A 25,071-nucleotide genomic window follows, 5' to 3' on the forward strand; every position below is an offset into this window, starting at 1 on the left:
TTAAACTCTTCAACAAAACATTCATCACTGTGAGCTAAGCCAATTCAACTTATGGAGAGGCTCGGTTAACAATTGCATATATCCATTATTCTTATGATGTTAAATGAATTACTTTATCAGTCTACAGTGCATGAAACATCATGAAGTATGACACCTTTTTATTCCTATCTATACTGTCATTTCTAAGTTTTCTAATTATGGATTATGACGAAGAAGGCTATGGAAAAAAAAATTCCATTTTTAATTCATAGAATTTTGAATTTGTTAATGATAATTACAGTAGGAATAAATGCACGAACTGTACCTAAGAAGACAATCAATAATACACATGATTAATAAAAATACACTTTTTAGTGCATATTTTATTATGTAACTTTTCATTTAATTTACATAAAGTTTTGCTCTTTACTATTGTAAACCACTGACCACTTTAACAAAGTCACATAAGAAATATATATATATATATATATATATATATAAAAAATCATTGCTAAATACTATAAAAGAAATTCAGAGTAGACTAATTTTTAACCAATCAATGCACTGTTACTTCACTGGAGTCCTTTTGAGAGGCAGGGTATTTCAATACTTGATTCCTGGTGTTCCATCTTGGCACGGAACGGTTATACCATTGATTTGTGATCATTGATTTTACAATGTTTACAGGAATACATGAGGATCTGCATTAGTGCAAGACAGGCTAACAGTGCTGCCATGCTTTAAATAATTTCATATTTTTCACTAAAGAAAACAATAGTTGATGAAAACTTAGCAGGCTGATTGCTGTCCAGCAGCAACACATCAGCAATCTAAAGGGATATAACATATAAAAAAAAATTAATAGAAAATACTTTTCATAATAAGTACTTCAGTTTTAAATAAGTATGTCTCACAGTAAAAATGCTAAATATATTTAACTAAAAGCTAACAGATATTTTGGCTAGTGGACTAAAGGAAATTCATAAAAAGCAAATTATTATTAGTTGTATACCTAATACCAGCTATCTTTAAACTAGTCGTCATCATCAACAGCTTTCTTCAATCCACTGCTGAATGAATGTCTCTCCATTCTACTTCAATTTTAAATGGTCTTGTGCATCTCTCCAGGTCTTCCTGGTTTCTGATAACCAGTTCTTGGTGTCCATCTGTTGCCTTGTATTATTATGGCAATGCCTATTACCTCAGTATCATTATCCAAGTATTATTCTTTTTATCTAATTGTGCTATTCTCAAAATGGATCTTTCCATGTCTCTGTGTTGTTTTCAGTTTCTCTAGGTGATTTTTAGTCAGACTCCAGGCTTCACTATCATAGGTCATTGTTGGGAGTACACACTGGTTGTAGATCTTCCTTTTTAGACAGTTTGGTAGATTACTTTCAAATATCTCTCTATAATGATTAAAAACTTTCCATCCTGCTGAAATTTCATTATCAATTTATGGTTGTTTGTAATGATTTCTCCTAAATATTTGTATGAATTCACTATTTCAATCTGCCTTTGATTTATTTCAATTTGTTTTAATTCTGAAGTATTTCCACAATACATTATTTATTTGTATTGTGGAAATATAAATAATGAACGGCCTGTATCCAAACTTCATTTCATTCAATAATCATGTGCTCTAGTAACATGCACCCTCCGTTGAAAAAGAAACCGAACTTTTCGAAAATGGAAGAAACTACTGGCGCCACCTGTTGCATCTTTTTTGTTGAAAGCAGCAACCTTCATTAGTGTTGTGCCAACTGTTTATGACATTTGTTTCATTAGAAGTAGAGTTTATAGTGCCAAGAGTGACAGTGTTTTGATGAACGGTCAGAAAATGAGTTTCAAACAGAGAGCTGCAATTGCTTTTGTGTTAAACTTGGTAAAAGTTTTACCAAAACTCATCAAATGCTTCAAAAAGCATACGATGATGAATGCTTATCCTGTACTCAAATTTACGAGTGGTTTAAGTGATTTCAAAGTGGTCGTGAGACGCTTGAGGACAACGAAAAGTCGGCCCATCCAAAAACTGGACTGAGCAAAGTTAACATCAAAAAAAGTGTGTGATTTCATCAAAGAAAACCCGAAATCATCTGTCAGATTGATTGAAGATGAATTGGGGATTCCAAAATCAACTGTGCACAACATTTTGCCCGAGAACCAAAAAATGTATTGAATTGAACACTGCATAAAACTGCTTGTAAGGACTCAAACTTCCTTGAAATGATCGTTACTGGTGACAAAATGTGGTGTTTTGAGTATGAGCCCGAACCGAAGCGCTAGAGTGCTGAGTGGAGACCACCAGAAAGGGGCATCTGATAAAAAGTTGATTGGAGAAGTCAAAAGTAAAGACAATGCTGATTTGTTTCTATGATTCCAATCCATGAAGAATTCAAATGTATTGAAGCTGAGGGAGAGTATACTGATTGAAATAAATGATTTGAATAATTATAATTGGCTTGTGTTTTATTTTCTATCAAAAGTTCGGTTTCTTTTTGGACAAAAGGCGCGCGCGCACACGCACGCACGCACACACACACACACACACACACAGGAGTAAAATAACTCCTATATATAACTCCTATAATAAAATATATATATAGGAGTAAAATAACCAAGTTTATAAAATTACTTGGTAACTCTAATATATATATATATAGAGTTACCAAGTAATTTTATAAACTTGGTTCATTGTAAAGGTGGGTAAAGTTCTGATCATTATTCTTAGTATTTTCCATAATGTAAAGCACATCTCACTAAGAGATGTATACTGCAATACATTATGGGTGGGGTCACTACCCAGACCGGTTTCAACTGTTTTTGAGGTCTCCTCAGTGAGTAGCTAGATCCTAAACCAAGGTTTTAGTAATACAGAGCCATATCAACTTTACCTATACAAGTTGCTACAAGGTGTTTTTATTTTGAATAAAAATCTCTGGAGGAGTAAAATAACCAAGTTTATAAAATTACTTGGTAACCCAAATATACATTATTCCCAAGGTAAAAAAATTTATTTACATCTATATCTCCTCCAGAGATTCTTATTCAAAATAAAAACACCTTGTAGCAACTTCTATAGGTAAAGTTGATAAGGCTCTGTATTACTAAAATCTTGGTATTTAGGGCCTAGCTACTCACTGAGGAGACCTCAAAAAAGGTTGAAACCGGTCTGGGTAGTGACCCCACCCATAATGTATTGCAGTATATACATCTCTTAGTGAGATGTGTTTTACATTATGGAAAATACTAAGAATAGTGATCAGATCTTTACCCACCTTTACAATGAGTTGCCCTGGCATTGCACCACCTTTAGACTTTAATTATGTTCAGGCGCAAACTTAACCGTTTGCTTACTTGGGATTAGGAGTAAAATAACCAAGTTTATAAAATTACTTGGTAACCCTAATATAATATACAGGGTGTTCGGGATAAATTTGACAGTTTCGTAAGGAAAAAGAAAATCTTCTTTGTATCTATTAAATTTAATGAATTGACAAAAAAAACATTACAGGCAGAGTTAATTACAATACTATCAACAAGATTTACTCAAAATAACCACCATTAGCATCGATCACAGCTTCAATTCTGCTTCGGAACCTCGAACAAGCTGATGCTACAGTCTCCCTGGGAAGGGCCGCAAAAACTGTTTTAATTTTATCCATTAACTGGGCTTTTGTATTACTGGAAGTGCGATTGGTGTCTTTTTCAACTGCGCCCCATACAAAATAATCCATGGGGTTAAGGTCTGGGGAGTTTGGAGGCCAAACATTTGGACTGGTGAAGTCGTAGAAATTTTCAGACAACCATTTTTGACTTTTCCCAGAGGTGTGGCAAGGGGCCGAATCCTGCTGCCATACATACGGCCTACCATTGGCTACCCTTGTTATCCAGGGCTTGACTACAGTTAGCAACTCCACGAACAAAGCCCGAATTCCAATGCCAGGGTTCTTCAACACCTGTTCCTGCAGATTTGCGAGGAATTCTGCTGTACGAACGCAATCAGATCGTCTGCTAGGGATCTTTCTTCTTGCTACATCCTCGTAGTCACCATTGCAAGTCTCTAGTTCATGCCTGCTTGTTTTTACTGTATTCAGGGAGCATTGGGCAGCAGTCGTAATATCCTTATTTTGATGGCGGGCACGAATCATCATGATACAAGTTATTCTCTTCAATGATTCAGGTGGGTTCCAGCTATCCATCCTTTCTGACATCTTGTATATGAATGAAGAAGGGTCCAAACTTTTAAATGAAGAGAAGTGTGTGTTAATACATGTAACTTACGGAAAAATATAATTAATTATAAATATGTCAAATTTATCCCGAACACCCTGTATATTATTCCCAAGGTAAAAAAACTTTTTACATATATATGCCTTTAATTTCTTTTATTCTCCAAACAAAATAGGAGCCCCTTTACCACTAACAATTTTATGAAGACACTGCTTCATCCTTCAAGTCTCAACTTGATAGTGAGCCTAAGCTGTTTTTATTTTTTTTATTATGGGGCGGGAGGGTATAGTAGATGACAACAAGTGTCTTGTGACTCTGAACTATAACACTGGATTATTATCTGTAATAACGTGAGTTGTACAGTCAATTTTATTGAAATGCAGGGTTAAATACCAGTGTCTAAAGGGAAAACCCTACTTCTCTGTGCAAGAGGTCAACTAACTTGGGATCCCTCAAAGAAAGGATTAGAAAAAGGTCCACAGGCTACATTGGTTTACAACTGAAATTCAGAGTAAGATGATTAATAGAAATTCAGAAATTTCCTTAAAATAATGCTTGTACATGAAGATGATTGAATGAAAGTCATCCAGTGAGGCAGATTCTTTAAGTGGAAAGAAGGCAAAATAGTACGTCTCCAAAAGTATGGTTCTAGGACAGAAATTTCCAACTATAGACTGGTCTATATATTTGTAGTTGTGATCAAATTATTGGAGAAACTGGTAAGGAATGGAATATGAGGTTGGGATGATGGACATAGGCTTCTCTATGATGACAAGAAGGCTTTGTGAAGGGCAGGTCTTGTTTTAGCAGTCTGTTTACAATTTTATAATAAGGTGACAAATGTGTTGGATAATAGAGATCATATATAGTGATTCCATTGCACTTTGCACAGGCATTTGATAGATGACAAACTGGTGTATTATTTTTAAGCTGCAGAAGATGGGGTTGGATAACAAATTAATTAGATGATTGGAGATTGGCTTTCTGAACAGCATCAGCAAGTTGTATATGACGGAGAATGTGTCTCAGAAAAGGAACGTAACTAGTGGCATGCCTAAGAGTTGGATTAATTTGCTAATGGTATTTAAATGTGGGTTGACTGGAGATCTTCAAATGTTTGCTGATGATGCAAAGTTTGGTAGAATTATCAGGATATTGCTGCAAATTCTAGTTAATTAAAATCTCTGCAGGAAAATTTGAATAGGCTTTTAGTTTGGACAGATGAGTGAGATTATAGTTTTCATATCAATAAATGCAAGATGCAATGCTTTGGGATGCTGAGATACAAGACTATTATTATCTCACATGGAGTCACAGACTCATTTAGGAGGTCCCTTTTGTCATACAGATAGTTCATCATACTGTGCCTGAAACACATTCAAATTCTATCCAGATGCCACACTCTCAGGCAATGCATTCCAATTATTTACAACTCTGCATGCAAAACACCTGCTTCTCACTCGCTTTGCTCACGCAGTTTCCAGGGATAACCTCTTGTTCTCCCCCAATTTCTCACCATTTTATAAAAAACCTATTTCACGTTAATGTTATAACAACCCCTTACCAACTTGTACACCTCTATCATATCACTCCTCTTCCTCCTATCCACTAGACTCTGCAAAATCCATTGTCTCAACCTTTCCTCATATCCAACATTCCAGAGATCAGAAACTATTTTGGTCAATAGCATCTGGAACCTCTTCAATAACTCTCCATCCTTTTGAAACCCAGATGACCGAATATGTGCACAGTAGTCCATGTGGCCCAATTAGAGCCTTATACAATGGAACTAGAATCTCCTTACTTCTACAAGCATCCTCCTATGCATCATTCCCAGAATCTGTTGTGTTCTCGTCACAGTTTTCGCAATATGCCCCCTAAATTTTAGATCCTTATCCACCATTACCACAAGATCTCTTATTTCCTCCACCTCCAAATTATATCCCCACTCCTGTGTTCATTCACTCAGTCTATTCAAGTCTTTGTAAGCCACATTAGCTCTACTCCTCACAGTTCATCCCAACTTTGCATCATCTGCAAACTGTATTTCCCTAATATCATCAACATACAGATTAAAGCAATTGCTTTAAAACAGACCCCCGAGGCACACCGCTAGTGAACTTTCTCTTCTGAGATATTGTTCTCCATGCACAACTTGGTCAACTGTTGATACCTTTCACACAGCCAATCTCCAATCCAATATACTAATCTAACATGCCTCTGTCTAGTTTGATTAACTTATGTGGTAATCTATCAAAAGCCTTTAGAAAGTCTAAGCATACCACCGTGTATCCATCTCCCACGTCCAATGCTGCTGTCACCTTATTGTAATATATTAGTAGATTACTAAAACATCACCTCCCTTTAGCAAATCCGTGCTGTCCATTAAAGATCATACCATTGTTATCAACCTGATTCTGGATCCAGATTCTCACCAACCTATCTAACACAACACGACACACAAGTTAATGCTTGAATTCTGACACCTCCTTTATGATGTGGTACAATCTACCCTTCCACTCCTCTCGAACTTGACTCGATGCAAGACTGATATTACACAAATAAGTCAAGGAAGATGTCAACTTCTTGCCATATTCCTTCAAAATACGCAGTGATGTGTCATCAAATCCTTATTAATATCAAGTTTGCTTAATTCCCCATATACTTCTTCACTCAGAGTCAGTCTCTCCTCCTCAACATCCACTGCTCTCAAACCCTCCATGATGTCACATTTACAAGGATGAAAGACTATTATGATCTGCTGTTTAAATATCTCAACTATATCTTCTGTAGCAGTAGTTCTTATAACCATTTTATCCAATCAGTGTCATCCTACCATAATCAATCTTATTTTTCCCAGCTACATATTGAAAGCACTCTCTAGGATTTCTCTAGAATTTCAGTATGACTGCTGCTCACACTGAATTTTGCTACCCTTACCACGTCACTCTCCTTGCCTCTTCTTTGTAATTTATTGTCATGGAGTCTTATGTTGCCTCTATAATACCTTTTTCTCTGTAATGCATGCTGCATCTCTTTGTTCATCCATTTCACACCTACCAACCATCTGACCTTTGGTAAACATTTAGACATTGCTTCTATTAGATAGTTCTTGAATATCACCCAGGCAATAATGATCTCTTTTCCAGCCAACTCCTCATTCCATGCTACAACTGCAAGCTGTCTCCTGAGCTTCTCATAATCACCAGCCTTGTAGTTCCACATATACCCTTTCCTCATGGAAGTCGTAACATGGTTGGGAGCTATCCAGATAATCACTTCGTGGTCATTAACCAACTGGAGAAAGATTTGACACCTCTTTTATAACAACATCCTCCAATAGATCAAATTCAAGCTTCTCAATCCTTGTGTGTCCTCTGTTACATACTGCCTGAGGTAGTTGTTCCTCAAAAACTCAAGAAACTTATTTTCTTTAAAATTTATAATTTTAAAGTTTGTCATCAAATCGGCATGAATTTTTAACTAGCAGAGATGATGTGATGTGCTGCACACACACACACGTGCCTAAACATGTAGCAACGTATGCAAAGTGGCATAACGTGTATATGTGTGTATGGGGGGAAACCTGTAGTGTGAGAATATGCTATAGTATGTACCTTCCAACAAAGCTTCTGATTGCAAATAAACAAGTGTATGAAGTGAAAAAAGTATTTGGTGCAGCTTTTGACTTATGTAGTGCACAAATTAAATAATTGATTTTAGAATAAATTCATGTTTTTCAAATTATGCATTTCACTATCTTGTATGAAGATATTATGAAGATGAGCACATTATGTTTGCAAAGTTAGTTGGATGTGTCTGTATATTTTATATAATATGACTAATTAAAACTCAATTTACAGGGCATAAAATACTTGTACCTCCGTTTCAAGCTGGCTGCACCATCAGTGAAAAGAACTCTCAAAGATTTCAGATAAAAAATATGGTAGTTCTTGTTGGAACTAATAATTTAAGTAGCAATAAATAAGGAATGAGAGAGGATATGAAAGGTCTACTGAAAGAAGTGAGAAAGAAATGTAAGAGTAAAAATTATTGGTTTGCTACCTATACTGAGTTAAGGAGGGCAATGATAACAAGTGATTCAATACACAGGCTGTGTAGAAGAAATGAATGTAAGTTTTTAAATGTGTGGAGTATGTTTGAAGGTAGAAAATACTTGTATAAGAGGGATGGTCAGCACTTGAATGGATTTGGCATCAGGAGCCTGGAAAAATTACCACATTTTTCTTCCTTATAGGATGCACCACAATTTTCATGTAAAATTTTTTGGGTAAAAAAAAAATTCTTTGCAGTATATAATTCTGTTTATATTATATATATATAATAATATAAACAAAATAATTTTCATAAATTTCATTAATCTTTTCAAATCTTTATTCATCTTTAGCTTCACTCTCAAAATTTTCTGAACTTGATTCTTCATCAGAAACAAGTCATCACTGTCTTGAAATAATAAGTCATCCTCCATACCATCAAGAGAATTACGAATGCCACACTTTTGAAAAGATTTTATAATTTCGGGTTTCACTTTATTCTGTGAATCTTATCCATTAGCACACCTGCGAAATTATAGCCTTCTTTAGATGTTTCCTCAAATGTTGGAGATTGCATCCAATTGACATTTTCTCTTATAAATACTTTAAATGGTTTGTTTATTGATACATCTAAAAGTTGAAGTGAGTCCTCCTCGGATTACAGCTATTTTGCAAAGTTCATTCATTAACAGCTTTGGTTTTATGGCATCTAACCTGATCCCATACTAAACAACACAGCCGGTTTCTGATGTAAACTGCCAGGACATCTGGACCACACCTTCTTTATCCATAACTTCATCCCTTCCTCATCCATCCATCCTTTTGGATGAATATGAATGTAAACTCCTTTGGGAAGTTTTTCTTTATATAATATATACACGAAAACACAAAGTATTATTTATATACTGCCAAATATTTCAGTCTGAAATTAACAGACTATCTTCAGTAGCTTAAAAACAGCTTTTACAAGGTAGAATGCAAACAAATTGGTTTATTTAAAACAGAACGAGCCGCATGATATTAAATCGCAAATAGCGTTATGCTTTCACTGAAGGAAATGAAATCAGTTGATCCCTGAACAATGTAGGGGTTAGAAGCTCCAATCCCTCTGCATTGTTCAAAAATCTGCATATAACTTTTGACCAGAAGCCTTAGATAACGTAAACAGTTAATCAACACATATTTTGTATTGTATGTATGTATTATATACTATATTCTTACAATAAAGTAAGCTAGAGAAAAGAAAATATTATAGAAAAATCATAAGGATGTAAAAATACATTTACAGTACTGTATTTATTGATATTGTAAGTTTACAAGATGAATCTTATGTTTGTCAATACCTACATCAATATCGTCTTATATGATACAAAACACTGTAAATGTTATACATATTACTAACACTAGACATTAAAAATGAAAAGATAACGCGAAAATGAAATTATTCATATTTACTTACTGGTATAACGATTCATGCATTGATAACGAAGAAGCAGCAATATGATTAATTTATGGTAGCATAGTGCAATCAATATGATTGTTTTGCGGTAGCCTAGCCTATATATTGAATGAATTGTAATTTTTATTTTATGCTAATTAATTTAACTAATTAATAACAGTTATTTTATGCAGTTATGATTTAATACTGTATCTCTGTTTATTTACATTTCTCCTGACTGCGAAACGTACAGTCTGTAAAAGGTTGTGTAAGTTTTGATAAATTTTAACTTTTTTTATGATAGATTTGTGTATCTTTTGTGATAGTAAATGATAAAATAGACTAGTATCTACGTATATTTTATGCATTCATGACATACCTAATTTTTTCTTAATATTTTCGATATTTCTAAGCTATGCAGTTCGTCTGCGAGTTTTTTCAAATTGTCGAAATCTCTAAAAAATTTCCTATAAGCTTATATTTATTCAAAAATATGTATCAGTGGAACCTAGCAGTTCAAACTCGCATTCCTCAAGGGTCAGCTGTGTGTGTGTGTGTGTGTATATGAATTAAATTTTTTACCTTGGGGATATTGTATATTAGGATAACCTAGTTATTTTATAAACTTGGTTATTTTAGCTCCTAATCCCAAGTATGCAAACAATTAAGTTTGCATACTTGGGATTAGCAGTTTTCTTTACCTATAGAAGTTGCAACAAGGTGTTGCAACTTCTATAGGTAAAGTTGATAAGGCTCCGTATTACTATAACCATGGTATTTAGGGTCTAGCTACTCACTGAGGAGACCTCAAAAAAGGTTGAAACCGGTCTGGGTAGTGACCCCACCCATAATGCATTGCAGTATACATCTTCTAGTGAGATGTGCTTTACATTATGGGAAAATACTAAGAATAGTGATCAGAGCTTTACCCACCTTTACAATGAGTTGCCCTGGTGTTGTATCATCTTTAGACTTGAAATTTGTTTCAGGCGCAAACTTAACTGTTTGCTAACTTGGGATTAGGAGCTAAAATAACCAAGTTTATAAAATAACTTGGTTATCCTAATATATATATATATATATATATATATATTATCATACTAAACAGATCATCAGATAGATGTAGTATCTAGTTGGTTTCTTAAGAATTTATGTCTTTATAAATATCATTATTGGTCTTAATTAGTAAAAAAACTTTAATGTGTTATTCGATCAAACTTTCCCATATTTTTGATAAGGATAAGAAGCCATTCCGATTCAAGTTAGGGTAATGAAGTAAAAGCCTCAGCACTCTCCTTAAATAGGCGTTCAAATTTGTACCGACATCTATGTAGAAGGCGTGTTTCAAACCAGAGAATGTTGTGGTCTGCCTCTATTCTCTGTTGCGCTAATCCAGACTTATCAGATTTGTTGTAAAAAATATATGACTGATGTTCTTGTATTCTTTTTTCTGTTGAATAGCTGGTTTATCCAAAATAGGAAAGATGGCAGTCACACAGAGATTGGTATACAACTGGAAGAGACATACGTGAGCGTTTATCTTTAGAAGAGGAGAAATATTAAGTTTATTAATAGGGATATAAGTCGCTACTAAATTACATTTCTTCAGAATTCTTGAAATAGGTTCTGAAATGCCGGAGATGTATGGGATTGTTATCCGATGTACTGATTCTTTGTTTAGGTTAGGTTTGTAGGAGTCAAATAGATGTGTAGTTGTTTTGGAGAAGCCATTTAATTTCATATATTGTTTGATAGTCAAGTTCTTCCTGTAAATGATGAGGAGTTGAACAATTTGTCTTAGCACGTCAAATGAAACATTTTATGATTCCTGTCTTTTGAGAAGGATGATGTGCAGATTGTTGAAGAATGTAATATCCAGTGAAAGTGGGTTCTCTATAAACTGATGTTGTTAAATTACCTGACGGTGAGTGGATGAGAAGAATGTCTAAAAATGATAATTTGTTGTCTCTTTAATTTCCATAATGAATTTGATACATGGATATAAAGTATTGATAATAGCTAAAAAGGTTGGTAAGAAATCTATATTGTGAGGTCACACCACAAAAATGTTGTCTATATATCTAACCCAAAATAAAGGCTGAGGGTGTATAGATGAAATAAGGATACCTTCTAATTGTTCTAAATAAAAGTTGGCTAAAGCAGGGGAGAGTGGACTTCCCATGGCAGTTCCTTCTACTTTGTTGTAGAATTTTTTTTGACAAACGAAATATCCAGAATGCATCATGAATTTGAACAGTTTTACCATATTTTGTGGGAATATTTCAGTAAATCTCTTTGAGAGGTATGTTTGTTAATAGGGATTCTACATTGAAGCTCACCATAAGATCAGTAGGTTGTATGGAGATATTTTTTAATTTGTCCAAGAAATCTGAAATTTTTTAAAAAAAGAGCGGGACTTTCCTATATGTGATTTCAGTAAGTTTGCTAAGTATTTGGCTATATGATACGTAAGTGAATCAATACAATTGAACGGAGAGGAACGTTTTTAATGAATCTTTGGTAGACCATAAAACCTCAGCAGTCTTACAAAATACGTTTTTAACTTTTCTATAGTGTCTGAATCTAAATTTATAACTTCCTCTAGAAGGGAGTTTAATTTCTTAAGTTGCCTGTTAGTGGGATTATGATCCAGTTCCTGGTAGGTTGGATGATCTCATAGTAAAGAAGAAATTTTTCTTTTATAATGTGGAATCCATAACTACTGTAGCTTTTTTCCCTTGTCTGCTTTGGTGATAACAAGGTGACCTGCAGTGTCTTAGGGAATGTAAAGCTTTCTTTACAGACAGAGATATGTTAGATGGTGGAAGTTTGGATTTAAGTAGGAAGGATGCTACTTCTAAGTGGAAATTATTAGCCTTTTCACTGGAAAGGTTAAATAAGTTTCATTCAATGCTAAAAAGGAAATCTAAATAGGGTATCTTTTTTTAGAACTCCTTAGAATTCATGTCCTTTTGAAAGAATAAGGATTTCACTGTCAGTTAAAGGGCATTCGGAAACGTTGATAACCCAATTATCTGGTACAAAGAGACATCGAATTTAAGGTTTAGATGTCGATTATGCTTATTAAATGAATTAGAGAGCGTTTAACCACATTAAGAACTACGTAGGAAAGTTGTGGGTCTGAGGAGATAAAAGTCCGGAGATCAGCAACGAGACGAATATTAATGGCCAGATAACATTAAGCTGCTCTGAGTTTATTGAGGACTAGAGTTAAGCTAGTGTTCCTGTAAATAATATGAGCACCAGGTGATTTTATAATTTCCTTTATCAAAGCGAAGTTTGGAATAATCTGCAGAATAACATTAAAATATAATCCTAGCTCACAGTTACCTTGTAATACAGATAGTTTACCAAGTTTACTGGTCTTTTTGGTGAAGTTTTCCTGTGAAGGATTTGAATTCTAGTTTTAAGAGAAACTTGTGCCATAATACTATATAATACATACACGAAAACACAAGATAAAAGTATTATTTATTAAATATATTGCCAAATATTTCAGTCTGAAATTAACAGACTATCGTCGGTGGCTTAAAATGTTTTTACAAGGTAGGATGCACACAATTGATTTATTCGAAATAGAATGAGCAAAGACTAATTGTTCAACTCCCCATCATTTACCGGAAGAACTCTCTACTATCAAACAATATAAGTGGATATTAAGCAAATAATATAAATGGATTCTCCAAAAGGACTACACATGTGTTTGACCCCTACAAACCTAACCTAAACAATAAAGAATCGATACTTCGAATCCTATACATCTCCAGCATTTCAGAACCTACTCCAAGAATTCTGAAGAAATGTAATTTAGTAGTGACTTATATCTCTATTAATAAACTCTCTATGCCCCCCCCCCCACCGTTCTAAAGATAAACACTCACCTATGTCTCTTTCAGGTGTATACCCAGCTCCATGTGACTGCCATCTTTCCTACTTTGGACAAACTGGACGTTCAACAGAAAAAATAATATAAAAAAAAACATCAATCATATATTTTTCACAACAAATCCGATAAGTCTGGATTAGTGTAACATAGAACAGAGGAAGACCACAACGTTCTCTGGTCTGAAACACTGATTCTACACAGATGTTGGTACAAATTCGAATAGCTATTTAAGGAGTGCTGAGGCATTACTTCAGCGCCTTAACTTGAATTGGAATGACTGCCTATCAATAAATCAATTGTTTCATTCTACCTTGTAAAAATTGTTAAGCCAAACTTTCCTATATCAAAAATATAGGAAAGTTTGATCTGAATAATAGTTTTTTTTTTTTTTTTTTTTTTTTATTAATTAAGACCAATAATGATATTTATTTTAAGAAACCAACTAGATACTACATCTATCAGAGGATCTGTTTAGTATGATATTATAAATTACACACACGAGTCGACTATTCAATAATGCGGGGGTTAGGGATGCCAACCTCCCGTGTTGTTCGAAAATCCGGGTATAACTTTTGACTCCCAATAGCCTACTGTTAACATAAACAGTCAATTAACACATTTTGTATGGTATGCATGTGTACTATATTCTTACAATATAAAGTGTGCTAGAGAAAAGAAAATCATAAGGAAGTGAAAATACATTTAAAGTATTATACTGTATTTATTGATACCATAAGTTTATGTTGTCTGTTTACAAGATGAGTCATACATCTATCAGTACCTACGTTAATATTGTCTTATATGATACAAAACACTGCAAATGTTATACGTATTACTAACACCATACATCAAAAATGAAAAGATAATGTGAAAAAGAAATTCATATTTATTTACAGGTATAATGATTCATGCACTGATAACGAAGAAGTAACAATATGATTGCTTTATGGTAGAGTAGTGCAATTGATATGATTGCTTCGTGGCAGCCTAGCCTATATACTAATGATTGAATTGTTATAAATATTTTATTAAATTAAAGATACCAAGAAATTATGAGCTTGGCTTAATCCTTTATTCAAGTGTAAGCAAACAAAGTTTGCACCTGAAGTATTTCCTGGACTGGGGCAACTCATAAAGAAGCTAAGGTCACTTCTTGGCCTGTGGAAGTCACTAACAAATTAAAACCATTTAACTCCATACCCCCCCGTCCCCGTATTTATGGACTCCCAAAAATACATAAGGAAAATGTGTCATTACGTCCCATAGTGGATGGCATTGATTCCCCCCACATACAAACTAGCTAAACATTTGACCAAAGCTCTCACACACTATACTGGCAACACACCTTCATACATAAAAAACTCAGCCCACTTCAAAGCCAGCATAGAAAACCTTACACTCAAACACACTGACGTAATGGTCAGCTTTGATGTCTCCTCATTATTCACAAATGTCCCACTCAAAGAATCCTTAGAGCTAATCCAAGCTAAATTTCCTCCCAATATCACAGCCCTATTTCAGTTCACAATGAACTCAGGCTATTTTGTTTGGCAAGGAAAATTCTACAAACAAATAGCGGGGACAGCCATGGATTCTCCACTCTCCCCACCCTTGGCCAACTTTTATATGGAGACTTTTGAAGAGAAAGCCTTAAACTCTGCCCCACAAAAACCAACCATTTGGCTTCAATATGTAGATGATGTGTTGGCCACATGGTTCCGATGCACTCCTCTCCTTCCTAACACACTTAAACAACCAACACCCCAGAATCAAATTCACCTTGGAAGAAGAAAAAACAACTGCCTTCCTTTCTTAGACACACTAGTCACCTGCCAGCCTGATGGAACCTTGGTTTTCTCAGTCTACAGAAAACCCACCTATATAGGCAGATACATTCACCAACAATCCCACCACCCTTCCTCACAACAATATGGTGTCATTAAGACACTACACAACAGGGCTAAACTTATCTGTTCAAATGACAATGCCCTAACCACAGAACTAAACTACATTCTCAACACTTTTTCAGCCAATGGCTACCCTCCCAAAACAATCCAAAGAATATTGAAACCAATAAACTACAAACCCCCCCCCCCTCACAACAAGGATTACTCTAAATCCATCACCATACCCTATATCAGAGGCACCTCAGAAAAAATTACAAAAATCCTAAAAAAAAACACGGCTTAACTTCTTGTTACAGACCATATAAGAAATTGGCATCCCTTATCAGCTCCACTAAAGACCAACCTCTTCCCCTAGACCTACCTGGTGTATACCAGGTCCCTTGCAGCTGTAAGTTGTCCTACTTTGGCCAAGCAGGCAAGACAGCCAATATCAGAATTACAGAACATAAGGACTACATCTGGTTCCACCAATACAGCCACTCTGATCTTGCAGACCATGCTCTGGATATAGAATACGGTGGAAGAAAGCCATGATCATTCACTGTAGTAAATACAAGTACGAAAGGCTTTTCATGGAATCAGCCTCAGCCCTAAGAAACAATCCAAACCTCAACAAATTGGCTGCATGAGACTGCCTCAAATTTGGGAAACCTACATCAGAAGACCTCAGCCCAATTGCCCAAGAATACCAACATTGCCCGCCTGGGGGCACCAGTAGGACTTTAGGAGAAAGAATAGCTTCCTGCTTCGTCCTCATTTACTGTTTGCTGTGACTACATGCACGTGTCTTGCTCACACGTTCTTGTTGACAATGGCAATGTGACGTTGTCGAAATATTGGATTTGTATTAAAAAGTTATTTTAATGTATATCCTAGTCTACGTTGTTATTTCCCTAAACTATTTAGTAATAATAATTCATAACCAACATCTAAGCCTTTCCACTAGAATAAAGAAGCTAAGACTTCACATCACTTGCCTTAGTATCCCATAATGCAAATCACATCTCCTCTTTGCAGACTGTACAATTCTGTGCATTATGGGAAGGGTCACTTCCCAAACCCAGAGGTGACACTAAGGTTGAAGTAATGCAGAAGTCATATTTTCATATATGAGTTGCTAAAAGGTGTCATACTTTATTATACTATAAATTAAAGATTTGCTTACACTTGGATAAAGGATTAAGCCAAGTATATAATTTCTTGGTATCTTTAATTTATAGTATAACCAAGTGAAAAAAACTTCCAACATCTTTCTCTTCTCTAATCCAGAGTAATAATAAGGTGTGACACCTTTTGGCAACTCTTATATGAAAATATGACTTCTGCATTAGTTCAACCTTAGTATCACCTCTGGGTCTGCTCCCACTGAAGAGACCTCAATAAAAGGCAAAACTGGTCTGGGTAGCGACCCTTCCCATAATGCATAGCATTATATATGTCCACAAGGAGATGTGATTTGCATTATGGGATACTAAGGCAAGTGATGTGAAGCCATGAGCTTCTTACATGAGTTGCCCCAGTCCTGAAAATACTTCAGGTGCCAACTTTGTTTGCTTGCACTTGGATAAAGGATTAAACCAAGTATATAATTTCTTGCACTGAAAAAAAATAAATAAAAATTGACAGCCTATATATTTCTACCCACTGCAGGGTAGAGGCCTCTCCCACCATTGCAGGAGGTTTTGGGTCTACTACTTCCATGGTGACCCAGTCTGTATTGGGGGAGTGGACAATCACAAACACATCCATGCCTTTGCGGGATTTGAACCTGCAGCCTCTTGGCTGGGGAGCAGATATGCTAACTACTTGGCCAACCAGCAACTTCTTGCATATTTGAAATATATTTAAAAAATTTTTGGAGATTTGCAACAATTTGAAAAAACTCACAGACAAGCGATGTAGCTTAGAAATATCAAAAAAATTAAGAAAAAGTTAGGTATGTATGGAATGCATAAAATATATGTATACACTAGTTTATTTTATCATTTACTAATATAAAGTATACACAAATCTATTATAAAAAGTTAAAATTTATCAAAACTTACGCACACAAACATTTACAGACCATACATAGCCATTTGCAATTGAGAGAAATGTAAACAAATGTAAAGATGCAGTGTTAAATTATAACGGCATAAAATGAATTCTTATTAATTAGTTAAGTAATTAACATAAATATGCAATTTATTGTATACTTTTATGGCCATTGATGATAGTCTGTTAATTTCACACTGAAATATTTGGCAGTATATTTAATAAATAATATTTTTATCTTGTTTTATGTATGTATTATATAGTATTATGGCACAAGTTTCTCTTAAAACTAAGTTTTTCTTTAAAAAAAAAAAAAAAAAAAAAAAAAAAAAAAAAAAAAAAAAATGACAATTTTGTTTCCATCTGCATAGGAGGACAAAACAACACTAGTTTTTTTTTTTTTTTTTTTTTTTTGTGGCTAGAAGTTTTAACACTTTTTTACCTTTGAAGTCAAGAGCACATCAAAAGCGAGAGGCACTTCATCCATATTAGCTATCTTGTGATATTTTCGTTTTTGCATGCATTTCTCTTCACAAATCTAAAGCACTATGATGGACCCTGGAAAATCGATATTTCTTTCTGTTGCCAATAATTTTGCTTGTTGAATAATATTTTTGATTATTCAACAAGCAAAACCTGATCTTCTTTGATCCATTATCCAAGTTTTTAATTCATTTTCAATTTCTGGCCATTTTGCTGGTTTTCTGTGGAGATTGTGTTTTTTAGAATTTACTTCTATCGATTGTTAAAAATTGTCAAAAATTGGTACAAATTTGAAGGACCAAGTTTGTACCAATTTTTTCTGTAGATGGAGGTCCAAAGTGCCACTCTGCTCTCCTGCTGTATTACTATTCTTTTTTTCATACTCAATCACAGTATGCTTAAACACAACTGTATCTGTGCTTCTTAGAATCCATGGATTATAAAAAAATTTAAATATAATAATGTACTGATTATGAGTTTAAATGCATGAACTGTTAATGACTGTGCAACTATTCGAACTGATCATGCATTACTGACAAGCAATGATGTACCGCAACTGCACATACATAAAAAAATACATTGGTGTATAAGATGCATCGGTGTGTATAACATGTATTTGGCTTATAGGACGTATCTCAATTTTCAGATAAAGTTTATGTACAAAAAAGTGCGACTCATAAGGCAAAAAATGTGGTACTAATTGGGATGAGACCTAGTGCAGAGTTAGGGATGCTAGTTCAAAATGAAAGGAATGGGGGAAATGTAATGTGAAAGTTTAGCTATGGTGTGCAAACATGGCAAAGACATGAATGGCTTTGAACATGGTTATGTATCTGGCAAAGGAATAGAAATGTACGCTTTGGGTCCAAAACTTTTGAGTGTGAGGGAAAAGAGCAAGTTCTACAAGCCCAAATAGATTGCATATCTAATTATAAGAAACAACCAGGTGGTAATGCCAGGAGCACCATAAACAAAGTAGTTGAGTTTGTTGCTTTATTGAACATGTTGTGCAATAAGATTGTTGGCATTAGTGAAACCTTGCCATCAGAATCAGATATTGTAACTGGGATCGAGTGTAAAAGGTATAGTATTTTTTTAGGAATGACAGAAGAGATGGGGGGGGGGTATTATTAATGATATCACACAAATTGAGTCCAGTTACAGTAGAAACAATAATGGTAAATGGTAATAATGTCCCATGTAACAGTGAGTCCGAAGCTATCTGGTGTGAAGTGGAAGCTAACAGAATGAAATATATAGTGGGCTGTTGCAACACACCTGGTGGTTCAGTTACAGGGAACAATGAAACACTGTTAATTTATTCTGATGGGTACTAAACAACTGATCATTATGGGCGACTTTAATTATCCAAACATTGATTGGGTAGAATAGAAATCTCATGATAAGAATGAAATAGTATTTATTGAATTGTTGCGAGACAACTTTCTCAAGCTTGTGAAAGAAGGAGATTGAGGTCAACGAGCGTTAGATTTGTTCATTGTACCAGAAAGGATCTCTATTAAGAATATGACTACTTTACCATCAGTTGGTGACAAATAGGTGAGTGATCATGCTGTGCTTTCCAGGAAAGTAGCTAATTATACTGATGTTCCAATTAGAATAAGTTACATGCTGAACTACAAAGCTATAAATTATGACTATTATACTATCTTTGGTCCCATGGTATTATTCACTGAAAGGGAAAGATATAAGCAGTGCAAGAGAACCTTTGAAAAAATGCTTAAATAAGACAGTATCTGAAGGTATTCCTAGAGTTCAAAGAATAAATAGGATGGGAGTGAAATGAATGTGCAACCTTATTAAACAAGAGCTCCTGAAGAAGATGATGTAGAAGGAATATTGTGAAAATAACAGTGAGATGAGTTATATATAAAGAGCAAGCCAGAAAAGTTATGAGTACTGAGCAGAAAACTTTATCAGAGAATGAAAAGAAATTAACTATGCAGGCTAAATGCAAGTAAAAGATTGAATAAATGTGATACAAAAATAACTTTATTGAATGCAGATCAGAGGCTGATAAGATTGTTCAATTAATGAGTCCTCACTTTGCTAAGATATATCAACCAGGTATATGTAACATGGTGCACAGTACTAACACTACATTAAAGAGATGGAAGTGCATAAGAAGGAGGTTCTGTTACATAACTTGCATAAAAATTTGACGATAGGGACAGATAGAATAAGAAAAGTTACCACAGGAATGGAAAGAATGCATGCTAGTTCTGTTGTACAAGGTTGGTGCAAAAACATGATGTGTTTCATTACTGACCTACAAGTTTCTCTAGTGTGGTAGGGATTTTAGAGAAGTTAAGAAATTGCATACAGAAATAAGTTGACATAAAAGTTATACTCTATAAAGAACAGCATGGATTTAATCAAGGGAGGTTATGTTTTAGCAGTCTGCTTATATTTCAAAACAATGTTACAGTTGACTTGGATAAGTGGAATGGATATACTATGACAGTCTTGGATTTTGCTAAGAAATTTGATAGGATACTACATAAATGACTGAATATGGGAGTGGAATATAACTCACCGACGTGGAGAAGTGGGTGGCTGGTAAATAGGTATCCAAAAGTAGTATATGGGATGTGTGAATTTACCAGATTTAAGGTGATTGGTGGAGTATTTCAGAGATTAGTTTTTGGAGAAATCTATACATTGGACTTTAGTAAAGATCTAACAGGAGATGTTCACCTGCATGCTGATGATGCAAAAATAGACAGGGCTATCAGGGAATACTACTGATATCCAGCACTTACAGAATGATTCAAATAGGTTGGAAATTTGGGCAAATGACAAGAAATATCAGTTCAGTGTTAGTAAGTGTAAAGTTATGAATTCTATCATGATGAGATTTCCAATGACGTATTACATCAGCAGGGTTATCTGGTGAGACTAGGGATCTTGGCATTATTGTGGATAAGAATTTGAATTATAAATATCGCAATAGCAAAAATTGCAAACACAACTCAGAGGATACTTGCGACGTTGAAATGAACCTTGACATGTAAGGATAAGGAAGTGATTTTGCCTCAATAGAAGACCTTGATAAGACTGTGCTACTACTGTGTGCAAATTTGGTCTCCTGCGATAAAGCTGTGGAAAGGCTGCGAAGAAGAGTAATATAGATTATATCGGGATAACAGAATGTAGATTATGAGGACAGATTGAGAGTATGTGTGAATGCAATCTCTTGTTAACAGGAGAAAGAGGGATGGTATGATAGAGGTTCATAAACTTCTAAATGGGTATTATAACATATTGTCTGATGAAATTTTTGTTATATGGAAGGTGGGGAGAGAACATGGGGGATATCTGTGGAAGTTAAGTTTGTTTTGCAGTTCAGAAAGAGAGAAGAGCTGGATTTTTTTTTCTCAGAGTAATGGGTGAGTGGAATAGTTCACCATTTGAAGTGGTGAGTGCATCTAGTGTGAATGAGTTAAGGACAAGAGATGGTTTGGATGATGTGTAGTTGAAATCTTCGCCAAAGATCTCATAATAATAATAACATATATACATATATATATATATTTTAAATTAATATAAAAAACATTACTTCCCATTATACTAAAGTACTATATGTTTACAAACTCTCATGGGTAGGAATCACATTAAAAAAAATATATATAATTTTGTATTGCTCTGTAATATCCCATTAACACCATATAATTGTAGATTTTTGAATAATTTTTCACTTGTTACTTTGTCATATTCAGAAATAGGTTGACAGTGAATCCTACTTTTCAATGAGCAACATGGGTTTCATGCAACTTGCTCACATTCTATAACAATGTTACCATTGAACTAGACAAGGAATGGATACACCATAATATTTTTGGATTTTGCTAAGGCTTTTGACAGAATACAGCATGGTAGACTGTTGCATAAATTGGAGAATATGGGTTTAGATTATAGAATATTAGTGTGGATAAGAGAATGGCCGACTGACAGATATCAAAAAGTGGTATATGGGGGGATGAGAGTCTGATTTAAGACACTTTGTGTGTCAGGTCTGTGATCGTGCGTTCTCCACTGCAGTCAGCCTTGGCATGAATCGTACCTCAAAACATTAAGCAGAAGCCAACACTGCAATAAGAACTGAGCGGGTCAAAGCACGTTGGACTGCCGAAGAAGAAAAGATCCTTGCTGCTCATGAGATAGAGTTGATGGCTCGAAGGATAAAGAACATCAATGAGGCTTTATTTAGGGTGCTCCCATTAAGATCTTTGGATGTCATAGTGTCATAGACGGAAAGCCAGTTACAAAGCCTTAGTTCAAGAACTGGCAGCCCATCTGCCACAGGTAGGAACAGGTAATATCTCCTATCCCTGCCTCTTCGTCTTCCAACCACCATCCTGCTGTTGAAGAAGAAGCTTTGATTCTCAGACTGACATCATCTCTAGATGATCCTCCTCTTCCGGAATATAACCATTAAATTCTTAAATCTCTCATCCAGACTCACCTTCTGGGAATGGATATCACAGATCAGTTAAATGACCACCTCCATGCTGAAGTCTGAACACTTAATGCCTCGTCAATATCAGCCTATGTCTCATTCTACAATGACTTTGTCAAATAAGAAGCAGAGGAAGAGGGCCTATGCAGGCCCTCTATAAAAAGAATAGATGGTAATGTGCCAAGATCATCCTTAAGGATGCTTCCCCTCCACCTCTAGCAGACTTACATGATGATTTTGTTAAATTCTGGAGTACAGTCTTTTCTGCTCCACCTCCACTCCCTGATGAAATAACCAACCTACGATATTGAGGTCCATTCCTGCCCTTCAAATATACCAGCCTGTCTCCATCCAGAAGATCAAAGCAGCTCTTCCATCTAATTTCTCGGGCTCGGGACCTGATGGCTTCCCACGGCTAGGCTTCGGAAGGTGCTGCTGAAGATTCTTCAAGACTTATTGGACATTCTCCTTTCCAGTAAAGCAATACCACCATACCTACGAGCTTCAAGAACTATCTTCATTCCGAAGAAAGAAACTTCAAGCTGTGCATCAGACTTTAGAACTATTACCATCTCTCCTGTGACACTTAGACTCTATCATAAAATCATAGTTAAATGACTTCAGCAACATATACAGCATGATTATAGACAGAGAGCTTTTGTCCCTTCAGACAGCTGTGCCAAGAATATATATCTTCTTTTTCTCTTCTCTCTGATTCCCACCACCGCCTTAAGCCTCTATATATGGCGTCACTGGACCTCCAAAAAGCTGTTGATAGCATATCCCTTCCTGCTCTCCTTCGAGCACTGTCTATTGCTGGATGTCCAGAACCCTTTCTTTCCTACGTTATGGAGCTATACTTGGGTAGCTCCATCACTATACGGTTCTGTGTGACTTCTATTCCTACAGTGCGGGGTGTTTGCCAGGGTGATCCTCTATCTCTCCTTTTCTTTAACTGCGTCATAGATGAGTTTCTTCACTCTCTTCCTAGCCATATAGACTACTCTCTAGGTGCTTCTTCCTTCAATGCTATGGTCTTTGTGGACGATCTTATTCTCGTAGCCTCTACTAAGGTAGGCTTGCAGGAACTCCTTGACCAGGCAGGTGACTTTTTCTCTATTCAAGGCCTTTCTATTAATGTAGAGAAGTCCTGCTCTTTAGCTCTTGTCCCTTCTGGTCGTGACAAGAATCTTAAGAGATATATTTTGGTGATTACACCACATTTTTTATTATTCAGTTATACAAAATACTGAAATAATAGTTCCTGACAAGTTTCGTAAATCGTAGGATTTACATCTTCAGGGGATAAATAGTATAACTTAAAGTTTAAACAAGAGAATTAATAAATACAAATCATAAACTGTCTGGTTATTCATAAACTCAAATAACAGAATGCAGATATAAAACGTTATTGACGTTGAACAATACTGGACGATGTCACGTGTTCTTGTTCTCATTCATACAGTCCGAGCTCAGATTGAGGTAGATTTTTTTTTATTAGAGCTGACCACACTTGATGGAGAATTAAGCCTTGTTTTTTATTGCATTGGGCTGGGTTTTTCAGCATATTAGCAGCTTCTTTAAATTTTCTTATATAACTGTTGTTTTCTATGTATGACATCGTCGTTTTTTGCCAGAGTACATGTCCAGTGGAAGTGGTATGGAAAGCAAGACCCGTTTTTTGTTCTCTTTTGTATTGTACGTCTTTTTGGTGTTCAGCCATGCGTATTTCTCCAGATCTTCCTGTCTGTCCTACGTAGCAAATCCTGCAAGAGCAATGGATTTTGTAGACTCCTGGTTTTTTTAAGAGGATGATGAAGTGGTTTTGGTGGATGTAGGAATCTTGAGATTTTTTCCATAGGAAGGAAGGCTACTTTTATGTTGTGTTTGTTCATTAATTTGGCTAGCTTATCTGTAACATTTTTGATATAAGGGAGCGAGATTGTGTCTTTGTAATCCTGTTTTATTGTGTTGTTAGTTGGAGGCATTTTAAGGATTCTCTTGATGGTTTTTGTTTCATACCCATTCTGTTGGAGTATATAAAAGTAGCCTTCCTTCCTATGGAAAAAATCTCAAGATTCCTACATCCACCAAAACCACCTCATCATCCTCTTAAAAAACCAGGAGTCTACAAAATCCATTGCTCTTATGGGATTTGCTACGTAGGACAGACAGGAAGATCTGGAGCAATACGCATGGCTGAACACCAAAAAGACGTACAATACAAAAGAGAACAAAAGACAGGTCTTGCTTTCCATACCACTTCCACTGGACACGATGTACTCTGGTAAAAAACGACTATGTCATACATAGAAAACAACAGTTATATAAGAAAATTTAAAGAAGCTGCTAATATGCTGAAAAACCCAACCCAATGCAATAAAAATCAAGGTTTGATTCTCCATCAAGTGTGGTCAGCTCTAATAAAAAATCTACCCCAATCTGAGCTCGAATTGTATGAACGAGAACAAGAACACATGACATCGTCTAGTATTGTTCAACGTCAATAACGTTTTATATCTGCATTCTGTTATTTGAGTTTATGAATAGCCAGA

At 35.3% G+C, this 25,071-nt stretch overlaps 1 protein-coding gene across 1 annotated transcript in view; it reads right to left on the minus strand.

Moving 5' to 3' along the window:
- Window positions 1-332: 332 nt before the first annotated feature.
- The window catches only part of deltaCOP (coatomer subunit delta), a 165,896-nt gene continuing 141,157 nt past the window's right edge, over window positions 333-25,071 (minus strand). The window contains exon 12 of the mRNA XM_090412650.1: window positions 333-809. Coding sequence (XP_090268776.1) covers window positions 720-809 — 90 coding nt within the window. The 3' untranslated portion in view covers window positions 333-719. The remainder of the gene's footprint in view (window positions 810-25,071) is intronic.

Source organism: Typopeltis vanoorti, chromosome 23 (genome assembly GCF_054136105.1).
Source record: "Typopeltis vanoorti isolate ZY-2024b chromosome 23, IOZ_Tvanoo_1.0, whole genome shotgun sequence".
NCBI lineage: Eukaryota > Metazoa > Arthropoda > Arachnida > Uropygi > Thelyphonidae > Typopeltis > Typopeltis vanoorti.